This window comes from Leucopleurus acutus (assembly GCF_964270905.1).
Source record: "Leucopleurus acutus genome assembly, chromosome: 12".
NCBI lineage: Eukaryota > Metazoa > Chordata > Mammalia > Artiodactyla > Delphinidae > Leucopleurus > Leucopleurus acutus.
Genome location: NC_139154.1, coordinates 17,328,168 through 17,343,111, shown reverse-complemented (window position 1 = coordinate 17,343,111; position 14,944 = coordinate 17,328,168). Strand labels below are relative to the sequence as shown.

At 54.0% G+C, this 14,944-nt stretch overlaps 1 protein-coding gene across 1 annotated transcript; it reads left to right on the top strand.

The window, feature by feature from the left end:
• Positions 1-5,682: 5,682 nt before the first annotated feature.
• Positions 5,683-12,316, top strand: NEURL3 (neuralized E3 ubiquitin protein ligase 3; the record flags this gene model as incomplete). Its single annotated transcript, XM_082851231.1, has 4 exons — positions 5,683-5,710; positions 9,928-10,413; positions 11,388-11,459; positions 12,108-12,316. The coding sequence occupies 4 exons, from the start codon at positions 5,683-5,685 to the stop codon at positions 12,314-12,316; spliced, it is 795 nt and encodes a 264-aa protein (XP_082707357.1).
• Positions 12,317-14,944: the final 2,628 nt, after the last annotated feature.

Sequence of the window (14,944 nt, the reverse complement as noted above, 5' to 3'; positions counted from 1 at the left end):
TTTCAGCTTGTGAATGCTTCGCCCCATGGAGAGTGTAAGTTTGGATGCCACCTCCATGCATAGTTTGGGTTTTCAGCTCTGATCTTTCCCGGGAATCTTTTCTCCCGCCCAGAGCCATAAGGCAAAACCAGATTTACTGTCCATTGCCTAAGTTGTTGAGTAGATTCTTTCCTGATAGGCAGCCTTTCCAGGGTTCTAGCTTATATAGCGGTCTCAGTTCCTTTTCTTCTTCTTCGTCTTTTTAAAAATTTATTTATTTAGCTGCATTGGGTCTATGTTGCTGGGCGCGGCTTTCTCTAGTTGCGGTGAGCAGGGGCTACTCTTCATTGCGGTGTGCAGGCTTCTCATTGCGGTGGCCTCTCTTGTTGCAGAGCATGGGCTCTAGGCACACAGGCTTCAGTAGTTGTGGCACACAGGCTCCGTAGTTGTGGCGCATGGGCTTAGTTGCTCCATGGCATGTGGGATCTTCCTGGACCAGGGCTTGAACCTGTGTCCCCTGAATTGGCAGGTAGATTCTTAACCACTGAGCCACCAGGGAAGTCCCACAGTTCCTTTTCTTCTTAAGGCCATACCTCTTGACCCTGTGTGGCCAGGGTCAAAGCTCAATTCTGACACCCAGTCTTCTCTGTACATTCAATGCCGGGTTGTCTCCCCACCCTTTTTACAAATTCTCCTGTGGTTCGAACGTCTATTCTGAATTTCTCAGTGTTTTCTCAGTGTTATTTCTGTCCATGGTGTTGCCAGAACCTGAAAGCAGTGGTCTTGGTGTTTGCCGGAGCCCCTGGTGGGGGAGTTTGGGGGCCTGAAAAACTGGTCCTGGGGAGAGTATCGGTTCAGAGGGAGAGCTGAACATCTCTGCGTGAGAAATAAACAGACGGCAGGGTGAGGAGAGGGGAAGGATAAAAGGCCTGGGGGTAGGGACGTCCCTGGCGGTCCAGTGCTTAGGGCTCCGTGCTTCCACTGCAGGGGGCATGGGTTCGATCTCTGGTCGGGGAGCTAAGATCCCTCAGGCCGCCAGGTGTGGGAGTGGGCGGAAAGGCCTGGTGTACGAAGGGAGTTCGAGGCTTGTACAGTAGGAACAGTGAGACACGCCAGGGGCAGAAACAGGACCGTGAAAATACTGTTTGATTGGGCTTTGGTTTAACTTTGTTCCTGTGCCAAGCAGCACTGTAAATCCCCACTCCCCCATCACGCACCCGGTGACTGCTACCTTCAAGTCGCTCACAAATGCTTGGGTCAGTGGTACCTGAGTAAAATCAAAGAAAAAGAGCCTATCTGGGGTGTGCTGGGCTGCAGGGAAGAAAACCTCCACAGGAAAGGAGACAGGAGAGGAGGATGCGGCAGAAGGAGGCAATGGGCAAGAACTGGGGGGAGGGGGAGGGTACTTTGTTAACCTCTCCCTGGGGTCCCTGGAGTCTTTGAGGGGAGGCACTGGGTTCCTCTCTGGACCTAAAGAGAGGGCTCAGGAGTTTTACCTCCGCTCTGAGTAGCACAGCCCACTGGCTGAGGCCTGGGGGAGCTCACAGATGGGCCCCACAAACACAGGCTCCATCCACAGAGGCAACACCTTGCTTATCCAGAAGCCTAAGGTTTAGCCATCTCATCTCTCCGGAACAGACCTGAGAACAAGGAAATGTGGTTAAAAATATACATGGTGCCAAGAACATGTACTGAACTTTTTTTTTTTTTTTTAAATTTCACTTGATAGTAGAATTTATTGTACACATTTCTACTTTTGAAAGCATCATTCTTTTGGTTTGGTTTTTTTTTTCTTTTGGCCGCACCGTGCAGCATGCAGGATCTTAGTTCCCTGACCAGGGATGGAACCTGGGCCCCCTGCAGTGGAAGCGCAGAGTCCTAACCATTGGACCACCAGGGAAGTCCCTCCATGTACTGAACTTCGGCACATTTTTCAAACGCCTTTGGGACATTTACTCAGGTGACTAGCTATCTTTATTTTAGAATTATTAAAGGGGTGGAGAACTTTGGAATCAGTTCCGGTGTAACCTCTACTAGCTACTCAAGCTTGAGCCTCAGTTTCCCCATCTGAAACGCACCCAGGTCACACGGCCAGTGGTGGCAGAGACCCAGCTCTGTGATGGCACTAAGCTATCCTGTGTACTTAGCACAGGACCCTGGGAAGGTCTGCTGACTGTCCCACCGAAGGACTCAACGAGTTAACGAAGTTCCTGGTAAGGCCGCACACACAGGGATGCGCGTCCTCTCACAGATGGAGAGAATGAAGTGCAGGGGGATGCCCGGAGCACTTGTCTGCAGTTGTTACCAAAAAGCCCCCCACCCCGCCCTCAAAATCAACCCTCAGGATGAGCTAGACCCACAAGACAGAATTCGAGGACCTGTCTTCCTTCCCTCGTGCATGTTTTCACACATAATGGGAAGCTGCGAGAGGCGGCAGAAGTCAATGGGTGCACAGCCCAGCGAGGGCAGAGACACCCTGCTGTTAACCCCTTCATACCCGGGGAGGGGGGAATGCGTCAGTTCTTATCCTGCGTCTGAAAGCTCAAGGGGAGGGTGGAGAGGCCCCTAGGGAGGTAGAATAGGCCGGAGACCACTCTGGTGCCAGACCTCTGGGGTCCCATCTCTGCACCCTTGCTCGCAGGTGTTCCATGCTCAAAGCTCTCTCTTCCCTCACCCCTCCCCCTAGCTGCCACCCCCTTTTCCCTGCACCCTGTGATTGCTCCCCCCCCCAATATCCATTCTCTCCTTCTCTCCTAGGATAATGGCTGGCTCCCATTCCTAGATGGGCACAGAACTTTGCAGAATAAAGGCTATATTCCTAGTCCCTCTCCCCTCCCCCTTTCCCTCATCTCTGAGCTGCCACACTGGCCTCGCAGCGGTGCCTCCTCTCCCCCGTCCCCACCCCGGCTCCCCTCTCCGGCGGGCTTCACACTCACAGGGTGGAGGGTGCTCTAGTGCCGGCACGGCAGGAGCCAGGGGCCCCAGGGCAGTGGAAGCTGTAGCAAATTCAGGGCCCAGGAAGATCTGCACGGTGCAGAAGTGTGTGGACGTAAGAGCACAGACCTAACTCGGGGGCTGGCTACTTTGTGGGCACGCCCTAGCCTCCCTCTCTGACCTCTGGACCTCTGGGTCGGGTCCAGCTATTGACCAAGAGGATTTGATTGACCCCCGGAAGTGCTAGGGGGCTCACTGGCAGGAAGCGAGTGGGCAGAGAGAGCCACTGCCGGGGGGACACATTTGGGAGCCACTGCGGTCCCAACCATTTCCTTCCAGGGTATCAGATCCACGGTCAGTTCCATTTCTCTCCACCAAGTGGCAGTGCTAGCCAAGCCCTCTGGCTTCCAGGGCGGAGGTTTTTCCAAGGGAGTGTGGATGCAGGACCATTCATCAGCTCACTCAAAATCACAGTCAGGTATTCACCCAGGAGTGGAATTGCTGGGTTGTTAGGTAAGCTGATGGACAATTTTTAAAGAAACTGCAACACTGCACTGTTTGGCACTGACAAATCCTTGCTGACTGCCTCCTGTGCACACGGCCCTGATTGTTCTAGGGGCTGGTCTCCAGGCCTGGCAGCCCCCTGCCGTCCGAAATTTCGGCTTGATGGAGAACAGTTGAGCACAGGCCTCAGGAGACACCAGGGGCTGGGCTGCCTAGCAGGGTCCCAGGTTGGTCTGGATTCCCACTGGCTTCCCACTTCCGCTTGACTGCAGGCTGGCGTGAACCCTGGGCAAGAGCTCAGCTTCCTCGGCTGTGTGGTGGAGGCTGAAGCAGCTGTCCAGAAGCTTCTCAGAGCACTTGAGGCATCTTAGGAGATGACCTGTGGGACAGCCCTTTGTAATGATGGGGGTCTGGGCAAACTGAGGGTTGACTGCTAGTGAGGGGACCCTGGGTGGGGAGGGAGGGACTGTGGGGACCTTCAAGGTGGGGGGAAGAGGGGCAGAGGTCTCAGAAGCCTCAGCCCCTCTGACCTCTGGTCCTGGGGGCGCCCATCCTATCTCTGAGGGCTCACGGGCTCGCACCTCCTGCAGTACCTGCTAAAGACAGCAGGGGGCGCCTCAGAGACTGCCCTTCTCTTGGAGGGCCAGTCATTGCCTTCCAGGAACAAACGTTTGCAGAGGCCTTGCGGCCAGGTGGGTGGCCTGGAAGGGAGAGTAGGGTGCAGTCTCCATCGTGGGATGGCCTCTGCCTCACACTCGGGCAACCAGTCAGCAACTATCCCTACTAGTGTCAGTTGAACGGGAAGACGTTAAAATGCCCAGAGGAGCCGTGGCCTGAAAGAGGATGATGGAGGCGGTACATCATGGCGGGTAGGGCACCCGCTCTCCAGCCAAACAGCCTGGGCCACGCCCTGGTCTGTCACTCATATTTGTGGACAAGTTGCTTCACCTTATTGTGCCTCAGTTTCCCCATTTATAAAATGAGAATGACTACAATAAATAGAACCTTTTCAAGAAGTTGCCATGAGGATTAGCAAGTTAATACTTGGACTTTATTTAACAAACACTACTGAGGGGGCTCTACTGAGGGTCTTGGGAGGGCCTTAGCCTGGAGGTCGAGGGCCAGGGTACCCGCATGCCTCCAAACTAACCTAGGGCTTGTCACCTAAAGTGGGGTCTGCAGAACCACCTTGTTTGAGAAGCAGAATCCCACAGGTGCCCCAGAGCTTCTGAATCAATCTTCATCCGAATAAGATCCCCGCGCTAGGTTCACGTGCACATTGCAGTCTGAGAAGCGCTCTGTTAGAGCAAAAGCCACTTTCCCGTCACCAGCCTCAGTTTCTCTCACGGAAGGGGCAGAAGATCTCTGACCTCTTTTCCACCTCTAACACCCTGGGAGCAAGGCCTTGGGCGTGACCTCCTGTGGGACTCTCTGCGTTTTGTGGGGGATTCTGGGAAGTGGAATTCCAGCTCCAGCAAAGCTGAGGAGCGATAGACACCTCTCCCTTTCCGTTTTGCTGGGCCCTCTCCTCTTGGCCGGAGACCCGGGCCTGGGGCAACTTCACAGGTCCTGGAATGCAGCTAATTCAATTAATTCCACTTCACCAACACTGATTAAGCGCCTCCTGTATGCTGGGGTCAGTAGCAGTGAATCATTGCTACGCCGGCTGTACATTAGAATCATCTGTGGTGCTTTTATTCTTATTAGTTTGTTTTTTATTTTAGTTTAGTTTTTACTTTTTGGCCACACTGCACGGCTTCTGGGATCTTAGTTCCCTGACCAGGGATTGAACCCGTGTCTCCTGCAGTGGGAGCACGGAGTCTTAACCACTGGACCACCAGGGAAGTCCCTGGGGTGCTTTTTAGAAATGCCGGTGCTGGGTCCCACCCCAGGCCACTGGGATCAAGGTCTCTGGGGGCAGGTCTGGGGACAGGTACTTATTAACGTGACTCAGGCAATTATAATGCACAGCCGGGTTGAGGGCAACTGGCCAAAAGTAAGAGAGAAATCTACCCAAATCCTACCCACGCCACCTCCTCAGTGTCCGCTTCCTCCAGGCCAGCCAGCTGCAGCAGGCCTGTTGCAAGCCAGAGGAAGTCATCAGGAAACTCCCTGGACATGGCAACCTGTGACTGCAATCTCTAATTAATCATCAACAGTGTAATATGATCCCGGCCCATGACAAGGGGACCTGCTGAATCCTTCGGAAACCTGTCCACCGGCCTTCTTCAGACCCAGGCACCAGTGTCCGAGGACCCCAGGCTGATGGGGGCTCAGATCTGCTCCCAGGCTGGTAAGTGGGAGCCCCGCGCTTGGTCCCTGGACCAGGAGTGCTGGAAGCAGAGGGGGTGCTCTGTGCTATTGCTGGGGAAGGAGTCTCGGGAGGCAGAGGTAGAATCAGTGTAAATATCGCCCAGGAAGAGGTTCTGATACAGGCTGGGCTGACCTAGGTAGTGAGCTATTAGGAGGCAGCGAGGTAGTGAACTCCCTTTCCTTGCAAGAATCCAAGAGAGGCTGAGTGGCTCGGGTCCAGAATCCCTGCAGTGATGCGACGACCCACATGACCCATTTGCCTTCGGATCCTGTTGTGCAGAGTGAAGAATGGCTGGGGTGGGAACAGGGTAGAGTGTAGGGGGCCTGGTGGAAGACCAGGGGTCCCAGCTCTGCCCCATGGAGCTGTGGGACCTTGGGTGAGTCACTTCTCCCTGGGACCTCAGTTTCCTCACCCGCAGGCTGGGGGGCCAAGCAACACGCCTTGCCAGTTACAGAGCTGCCAGAAGCACGAACCACAAGGTCACCAGGCACCGTGGTTCTCTGCCAGCCTCACCTGAGGCCACAGCGTTCCCTTAGTGTGCGGGGCAGGAGATGGAGAACCGGGTCTTTTACCAGCAGAGATCCAGCCCGCGCGTTCCTGCTCCCAGAGCCTGGGCTCCGCTCCCTCCCAGGCGGCAGGTGACACCAGTGCTGCTGCTGCAGCGGCAACTGTTTGCATTCCAGGCGATGATGGTGCCACGAAGGGGGCAGCGCAGGGGTGCGGCCCGGGATCCCTCACTTCTGGCTGCACCAACACCTCCCCGTGCTCCGTTTCCTTAGAGTGCTTCTCTGTGGGTGGTGGGGAGACTGGAAGGCACTTAGTGGGTGCCCGGTGCCAGGAAAGGCTGGATGGCTGGAGGGGCGGTGATGACAATGAAGACCCAGGGAGGTCCTCACTGCATGGGGGCCTGACCCCAGGTCACTTAGATTCCAAGAGCCTTGCTGCGAAGATGCTCGGATTGGAGTCCACCTGTCCAGCGGGTGGGACATCCAGAGGCCATGACTGTGCTCCCTGAGCCCCAGCAGCCCAGGGAGTCCTCGTTGCCAAGCCCGGTGCACGGTGGGGGAGTGAAGGAGTCAGGCGGCGTGACTGGGGAGGGTCCTCCATGGGCCACTCAGCTTCTGGAGCCTCAGGATGCTGCCTGAAAATGCGGCTGATGAGAAGAACAGCCACCTACGGGCATGAGGAGCTCAGAACCCCCTGCCCAGCCGGCTGGGGACAGGCCTACTTGGAGAGCCACACTTGGCCTGTACCCACCTCTGCCTCTCCCCAGCCCAGGAGCGGGGGGAGGGGGCACTGGGTAGCCTGGGTCAAAGAATGGGAGGAGCCCTGCCAGCCTGCCCAGTGGAAGGAGACGCCACCCAGAGCCAACTCCAAACTCAGGCGCAGAGCCCCATGCAAAGCAGAGGAAGGAGCCGCGCAGGCGGATGCAGTCTTGCAGGCTCTCTGCCCGGCCGGCAGGACAAGGGTGGCTGTCAGTGCCACTCAACCTCGGCCTGTGCAGCTGGGAGAAGGGAGCACAGTCCACTGGCCCCTGGTGTCCTGTGCAGCACTTGTGTCCTCTCAGCCTCCCTCCTCTACTTGGTGACATGAGGACATGGCTCCCACAGGCCGATTTCCCTGGCTCCTCTGCTTGCCCCCATGCCCCATCCCGCTGTCCCCAGAGCCAATCCTGCCTGCGTCAGCCCCTGTCCATGGCAGCTGTGCGGGGGAGTGGGGGGGAGTCCATCCACTGACCCCTCGCCGAGGGAGGGGAGTCAGCTGTCGGCCAGGACAGGGTCATCGCCACTGGGTACCGTCTCGGGCCACGAGCGGGGCCTGACGGGTCTCCCGTCGCCCCGACCCGAGGGTGGGCCCCTTTCCCTGCAGGGGCTGCACTGGGTGGGGCTGAGGTGATCCCTGTTTGAAGCCAGCTCTGCCCTTGCTGCTCACCGCGGTCAGGTGGCGTCTTTTCGGCCTTGCCGCGTGGTGGCAGGTTGGATGCGGTGGTGTGTGGAGAGGCTGAGGGTCCTGCTCACCACCCACACCGAGCCCACTCCAGGGCTCCCCTCCAGTCCCGACCTCAGGGATGGGCGGTGACCCAGCCAAGTGAGGGGGTGGCCCCCACCCTCCAGGGTGGGTTATGGCTGATTACATCAGGAGCCCCACCTGCCCCCCCCGCAGCCCGACGCCTGTCCAGGTGGGCACTGAAGTCCTCACATTCAGGATCCCCAGACAAGTGCCTGGACACTCCAGGCCTAGGCTGTCAGGCACACCATTCCCACTGTGGATACGGGACCAAACCCAGAGGGGCAGTGACCTGCCTAGGTCCGCAGCAGAGCCGCGGCTAGAATCCGGGTGTCGGTCCTCACTGCCCTCCACAGGGTCTCCTGGCTGCCCCAGCAACTTGAGTGGATGCAAGGACAGATCCACCTGATGTCAGGACCCCCAACTCTGGCTCCTGGTCACCATCTGTGCCTTCTCTGGGCCTCTCTTGCTGGTGCACAGCCTGATGGAGCAAGGGTTGGTGGGCCAACCCTTTGGGAAGGGAGGGAGAGACCAGGGCATTCCAGGAAGGGGTGGTGGCATGGGCAGGGGCGTGGGTGAGGCTGAGGGAGGGGTGAGCTTGGATAGTAGGCTGGGTTCAGAGGCCCCCCGAGCCAGGGTGAGCGCTTGTCCCTCACACGTTGGGTGAGGGAACCGTGCCAGGCTTGTCTTTGGCCTTTGGAGGTCAGGGATGGATTCACTGTGACCTTAAGGGTGTCCCTTGTGCCTGACCAGGAGCCTCCCCTCCTTGTGCTGGGCTGGAAACTTGCAGGCATGTGGGTGTCAGAGAGGAGGGCCAGGAGGGAGGGGCCTTGCTCCTTGGGGCTGGGGTCTGGCTCAAGTGGTTTTTTTTTTTTTTTTTTTTTTGGCTGCATCGGGTCTTCGTTGCTGTGCGCGGGTTTTCTCTAGTTGCAGTGAGCGGGGGCTACTCTTTGTTGTGGTGCGCGGGCTTCTCATTGCAGTGGCTTCTCTTGTTGCGGAGCACGGGCTCTAGGCGCACAGGCTTCAGTAATTGTGGTATGTGGCCTCAGTAGTTGTGGCTCGCGGGCTCTAGAGTGCAGGCTCAGTAGTTGTGGCACACGGGCTTAGTTGCTCCACGGCATGTGGGATCTTCCCGGGCCACAGCTCGAACCTGTGTCCCCTGCATTGGCAGGCGGATTCTTAACCACTGCCTGGCTCAAGTTTTGACTGAATTCACCTCTTTTAATTTTCTATTTCCCTCTTCCAACCCAGAAAGAGCAGGGCCAGGAGGGGAGGAGGAGGGGATGGGGAGAGAGAGATAAGGCCTATGGAGATAAGAGCCGTTCTGGGGGCAGAAAGCTCTGCCAGCTTCCTCCAGGCCTCTGGGGCTGAGAGAAAGAGCTGCCCAGCAAGGAACTTAACCTTGCCGGCTGCCAAGTGGAGTCAGGTCAGGAAATCCCGTGATTTCAAAGCCTACCCAGGACTTGGCTGGGCCCAGCCCACGATTCTGAGGGGCTGACCTGGGACTCCCCCTCTGCAGGCTTTGCCCCCTCACCGGATTGGGAGTTGCCAGGCACCTTCTCTCCCAGGACAAGAAAGTCACCCTCTTTGGGGTCCATGGGCTTCACAAGTCACGCGGGTTCTCTGTGGGAAAATCAGAAAGTCACACAAGCAGAGAGGAAAACACAGCACCAGAGACGACCACACACACAACATGTCAGTCCAGTTCCTTTCAGGCTGTTTCTAGAAACAGATGAGATATACATGTATATAGTAAACGTATAAGTGTATGTGTCAAAACCAGGGTCATATTCTGTCTACCGTTCTAAAACCTGCTCTTTCTAGTTAACGGCAATAAGAGCCATTACCAGGTATCCAGAGCCGGTGCTGCCATTAAAGGAACTGCGGTTCCTTTAATTTTTACAACATTCCCTACGGGAGGGGAACTGAGGCTTGGGGAGATTCACGAGGGAACTAAGATCCCTGATAGGCAAAGCGGGCTCCTCACTGGTTCTAATGTCGGGGTGGGGAGAGGTGGGGGGGTGGGGGTGGGGAGAGGTGGTGGGGGAAGAGCGGGGACAGTGGCACCGGAGAGCGAGGGCTGGTGGAAACGCCCCCTCCCCTGGGAGGGGGTGTGTGTGCTGTGACGGCCTTTGCAGCCCGTGGGTCCGGCCCGCCCCGCCCCGCACTGACACCTCCCGCCCCCGCAGACGCCGAGATGCCCCGAGAGGCGCTCCGTTTCCACGCCGAGGCCGTGGGCGCGCAGGTGCGTCTGGACGCGCAGCGGAGCACCGCGCGCAGGCGCGCCACATTCCGTGACGGCATCGTGTTCAGCCAGCGGCCGGTGAGGCCCGGAGAGCGCGTGGAGCTGCGCGTGCTGTGTCACGAGTGCGGCTGGGTTGGCGGCCTCCGCGTGGGCTTCACGCGCCTGGACCCCGAGCGGGTGACCGCGTCCGGCCTGCCCCCCTTCGTGTGCCCGGACCTGGAGCAGCAGAGCCCGACGTGGGCGGCCATGCTGCCCGATGGCTGCGGGCTCACCGGGGACGTGGTGCGCTTCTGGGTGAACCGCCTGGGCCGGCTCTTCGCCCAGGTAAACGCGGGCCCCCGGCTCCTGCTGCGTAAGGACGTGCTCATGGGCGCCCCGCTCTGGGCCGTGATGGACGTGTACGGGACCACGAAGGCCATCGAACTGCTGGGTGAGGCCACGGGTGGGGACCCAGGCTCCTCCCCTGGGCGGGAGGAGGTGGAGGCTCGGGCGGTACTTCACGGGCATCCAGAGCCGCGGGGAGAACTGTTGTTTCATTCATATGCAGCCAGTTTTTCCATCAGCTCAAGTCAGGGTATGAAGATGGGCACTGGGGACAAGACCTAGTCATAGGGAGGGCAGCCTCATCTCTGAAGAATGAGAAGACGTGCTCAGCACCCCAAACATCTGTTAGAGGGGTGATCTCTTTCACAAAGGAAGAAATTTGGGAGCTAGGCTTTGCAGTCTAAGTAGGAGTTTGCTGAGACAGGGGTGGCAACAAAGGGAACATAAGTGTGAGAGTTAGAGGAGAGCAGGAAGGCAGCCTGGGGGGCAAAGGTGAGATGTTCAGGCACTGGGTGGGGAAACAAGGACCACCTGAAAGGAGAGAGGATTTCAGGAGAGGGAGGAGATACAGGAACACTCATAAAAAGAAATTTTGGCATTCTGGGCTGGTGTTCCATGGGCCTGCACAAGCTTTCCAGACACCCCCGCGCATTTGTTTCTCACACTGCTTGTCACAGCTGCTGGAGCCTCACCTCTGGAGCCCCTGAATTGGTAGGTCTGGAGTGGAGCCCCAAGCACCTGTTTTCCCTCCTGGGGGATTTTGAAGCACATCTGGGTTGGGGACCGTGAATAACGCTGAAGGTCTCCGCTCAAGCAGCGCAAGTAGGGCAGAGGGGAGCTGTCTAAAGGAAGGGTGGATTAGCAGGAGGAACCTGCAGTTCTACAAATTCTCTGCTGGGTTCAACTGGGAAAGGGGCGGCCACACAGGGCTGGGTGACCAGCTTGGAGCTCCAGCATTGCACCCCAGAAAAGAAAGGGGATGGACACTTTGCTTTAGGGGCAGGGGCTGGGGAGGTGGGAGGGAACGAGGACACCCTGACTTTGCTTTCCCCAGGCCCTGACTTTCCCTTTCTGCCTTAGATCCTACAGTCAGCGCCCCGACCCCAGCCATGCCGTGGGTCCTCATTGATGAGGCTCTGCCTGAGTCCAAAGGTGAGTGGCTTCCCCGAGCTCCAGGGACTCCCCAGGACTCCAGCACTAGGGGAGCTGGGGGAGGCCCCAGCCCTGGGAACTCAGTTAAGTCTTTCCAAGTCCTATCAAGTCTCCCACGGGCTTTAGGCCAGAAAGATTTGGCTCTGCCCCTGGAAACCTAAAAGCAATTTAAGAGCTCTGCCTTCTAGAACATTGGCTAACTTCACAAGTTACTGGAGCACATTCATGAACAGGTGTTATTTTGTCCGTCTGCTTTTAAAAAAGCAATCCACGTTCATAGTGATTTGCCAAACAAATAAAATACGTATTAAAGGATAAAGAAGGAAGTAAAACAAAAACAAAAAAACACCTCCCAAACCTCGCATTACCTGTTAGGTGGATTTCCTCCCAGTATTTTGTGGACTTATATATGGGGAGTTATTTGTGCTTTGTTTTCCTTTTTTCTAAAGTGGAATCTTATTATATGTATGTTTGTACCTTATGGTTTCGTCCCAACCTTTTTCACTTGATTACATTGTGAGCATTTTCTTACAAGGTAATATTCTTCAGAATCCGACTGCAGAGTTCTCTGTCCTGTGGTTATATCATGAGTGGGCTGCCCACCCCTTGCCCCCAAGCGTCCCTGACCTCTGTTGTCCCCTTTCCCAGCCACAGCAGGAGAGGAGTGTGCCATCTGCTTCCACCAGGCTGCCAACACCTGCCTTGTCCCCTGCGGCCACACACACTTCTGCAGCTGCTGTGCCTGGCGGGTCTTCAGGGACACGGCCAAATGCCCCGTGTGCCGCTGGGAGATTGAGGCGGTGGCCTCGGCTTGGGACCCTCCTGCTCTGGGCCCTGGTGTAGGTGCTCAGCTCTGAGCCCGGCCCCTGCCAAGGGACGAGGTGCAGCTCTGCCCACTTTCTGGAGAAGAGTCAGAAAGCCTGGTTAGCGACAGGTGTGGCGGAGAGATGGAGTCAGGGCCGCAATGGCTCTTCCCCCTCCTCAGCAGGAGGGGGCCAGTGGACCAAGGAGGTGCCCCTTTCTGCCCACACCGGAACTACCTCCCTGGTGGGCGTCTGGCTGGAGAAAGTGGCTCAGCAATGGGCCAGCGGGGTTCTCACCCCTCTGCCTAGCTCCACGTTCATTTTTGCCTGCCAAGGCTTATGGCGGGTCACCTGGTTCAGCCACCATGAACCTAGCAACCCCTGGTACACTGGAGTCCCAGGAACCCACATGTGCCAGTGAGAAGGGCCTTTGTGTAGAGAAGGGGCAGCCTGATCCTTGGTTTTATGGCTAAGGAAGTTAAGGTACCTGCGCGTGTCTGGTGAAGCCCTGCCCACCCCGGGGTATTGAGGAGCCTGGACCAGATGCAGGGAGCATCTGGGTGGAATTTTGTTTATTTATTTATTTTTTTAAATTGAAGTATAGTTGTTATACAGTATTAATAAGTTATAGATGTACAATGTAGAGATTCACAATTTTTAAATGTTATACTCCATTTATAGTTATTATAGAACTATTGGTTGTCTTCCCCCTGTTGTACAGTATATCCTTGTAGCTTATTTTGTGCCTAATAGTTTGTACCTCTTAATCCTCTACCCCTAAATTGCCCCTCCCTGTTCCCTCTCCCTACTGGTAACCACTAGTTTGTTCTCTATATCTGTGAGTCTGCTTTTTTGTTATATTAACTAATTTGTTGTATTTTTTTAGATTCCATATATAAATGAAATCATACAGTATTTGTCTTTCTCTGTCTGACTTATTTCACTTAGCATTATGTCCTCCAAGTACATCCATTTTGCTGCAAATGGCAAAATACCATTCTTTTTTATGGCCGAGTAGTATTCCATTGTATATGTATACCATAACTTCTTTATCCATTCGTCTGTTGATGGACACTTAGGTTGCTTCCATATCTTGACAATTGTAAATAAGGCTGCTATGAACATTGGGGTGCATGTATCTTTTCAGTCTGTGTGTGTCTCTGTATCTGAAATAAGTCTCTTGTAAGGCAGCACATATGGGTCTTGTTTTTGTGTCCCTCAGCTACTCTATGTCTTTTGGTTGTAAATTTAGTCCATTTACGTTTAAGGTAATTATCAATGTGTGTTCTTATTGCCATTTTGTTAATTGTTTTGGGTTTGTTTTTGTAGGTCTTTTTTCTTCCTTTCTTCTTGTTTTGTTCTCTTGATATTTGATGACTATCTTTAGTGTTATGTTTGGATTCTTTTTTCTTTTTTGTGTGTATATCTGTTATAGATTTTTGGTTTGTGGTTACCATGATTTTTGGTTTGTGGTTACCATGAGTCCATACATACATATATATATATATATATATATACACATATACACATACATATATATGTATATATATGGTTGTTTCAAGTTGCTGATTGCTTAATTTGAAATACATTTTAGCAGACATAGAGAACAAACGTATGGACACCAAGGGGGGGAAAGGGGAGGTGGGATGAATTAGGAGATTGGGATTGACATATATACACTAATATGTATAAAATAGATAACTAATGAGAACCTGCTGTATAGCACAGGTAACTCCACTTCACTGTACAGTAGAAACTAACAAAGCATTGTAAAACAGCTATACCTCAATTAAAAAAAAAAAAAAGAAATGCATTTTAAAAACCCTGCATTTGTACTCTCTTCCCCTCACAATGACTGTTTCTGATGTTGCATCTTGCATATAATTATTTTGTGTATCCCTTAGCTGCTGATGTGGATAGAGATGATTTTACTACTTTTGTCTTCTAACCTCCCTACTAGCCTTGTGTGTGGATGATTTCCTACCTTTACTGTATGTTTGCCTTTACCAGTGAGCTTCCTCATTTCATAATTTTCTTGTTGCTAGTTGTGGCCTTTTCTTTTTAACCTAGAGAAGTTCCTTTAACATTTGTTGTAAAGCTGGTTTGGTGGTGTTGAACTCTTTTAGCTTTTGCTTGTCTGTAAAGCGTTTGATGTCTCCATTGAATCTGAGCGAGAGCCTTGCTGGGTAGAGTACTCCTGGTTGTTGGTTTTTCTCTTTCATTACTTTAAGTATATCATGTCACTCCTTCTGGCCTGCAGAGTTTCTGTTGAAATATCAGCTGATAGCCTTATGGGATTTCCCTGTATGTTATTTGTTGCTTTGCCCTTGCTGCTTTTAATATTCTCTGTCTTTAATTTTTGTCATTTTAACTACAGTGTGTCTTGGTATGTTCCTCTTTGGGTTAATCCTGTATGGAACTCCCTGTGTGTCCTAGACTTGAGTGACTGTTTCCTTTCCCAGGTTAGGGAATTTTTCAGCTATTGTGTTTTCAAATATGTTTTCAGCCCCTTTCTCTCTTCCGCTTCTGAGGCCCATATAATGTGAGTATTAGTGCATTTGATGTTGTCCTAGAGGGCTCTTAAACTATCCTAATTTCTTTTCATTCTTTTTTCTTTTTTCTGTTCAGTGGCAGTGATTTCCAGTACTCTGTCTTCCAACTCACTGACCTGTTCCTCTGTAT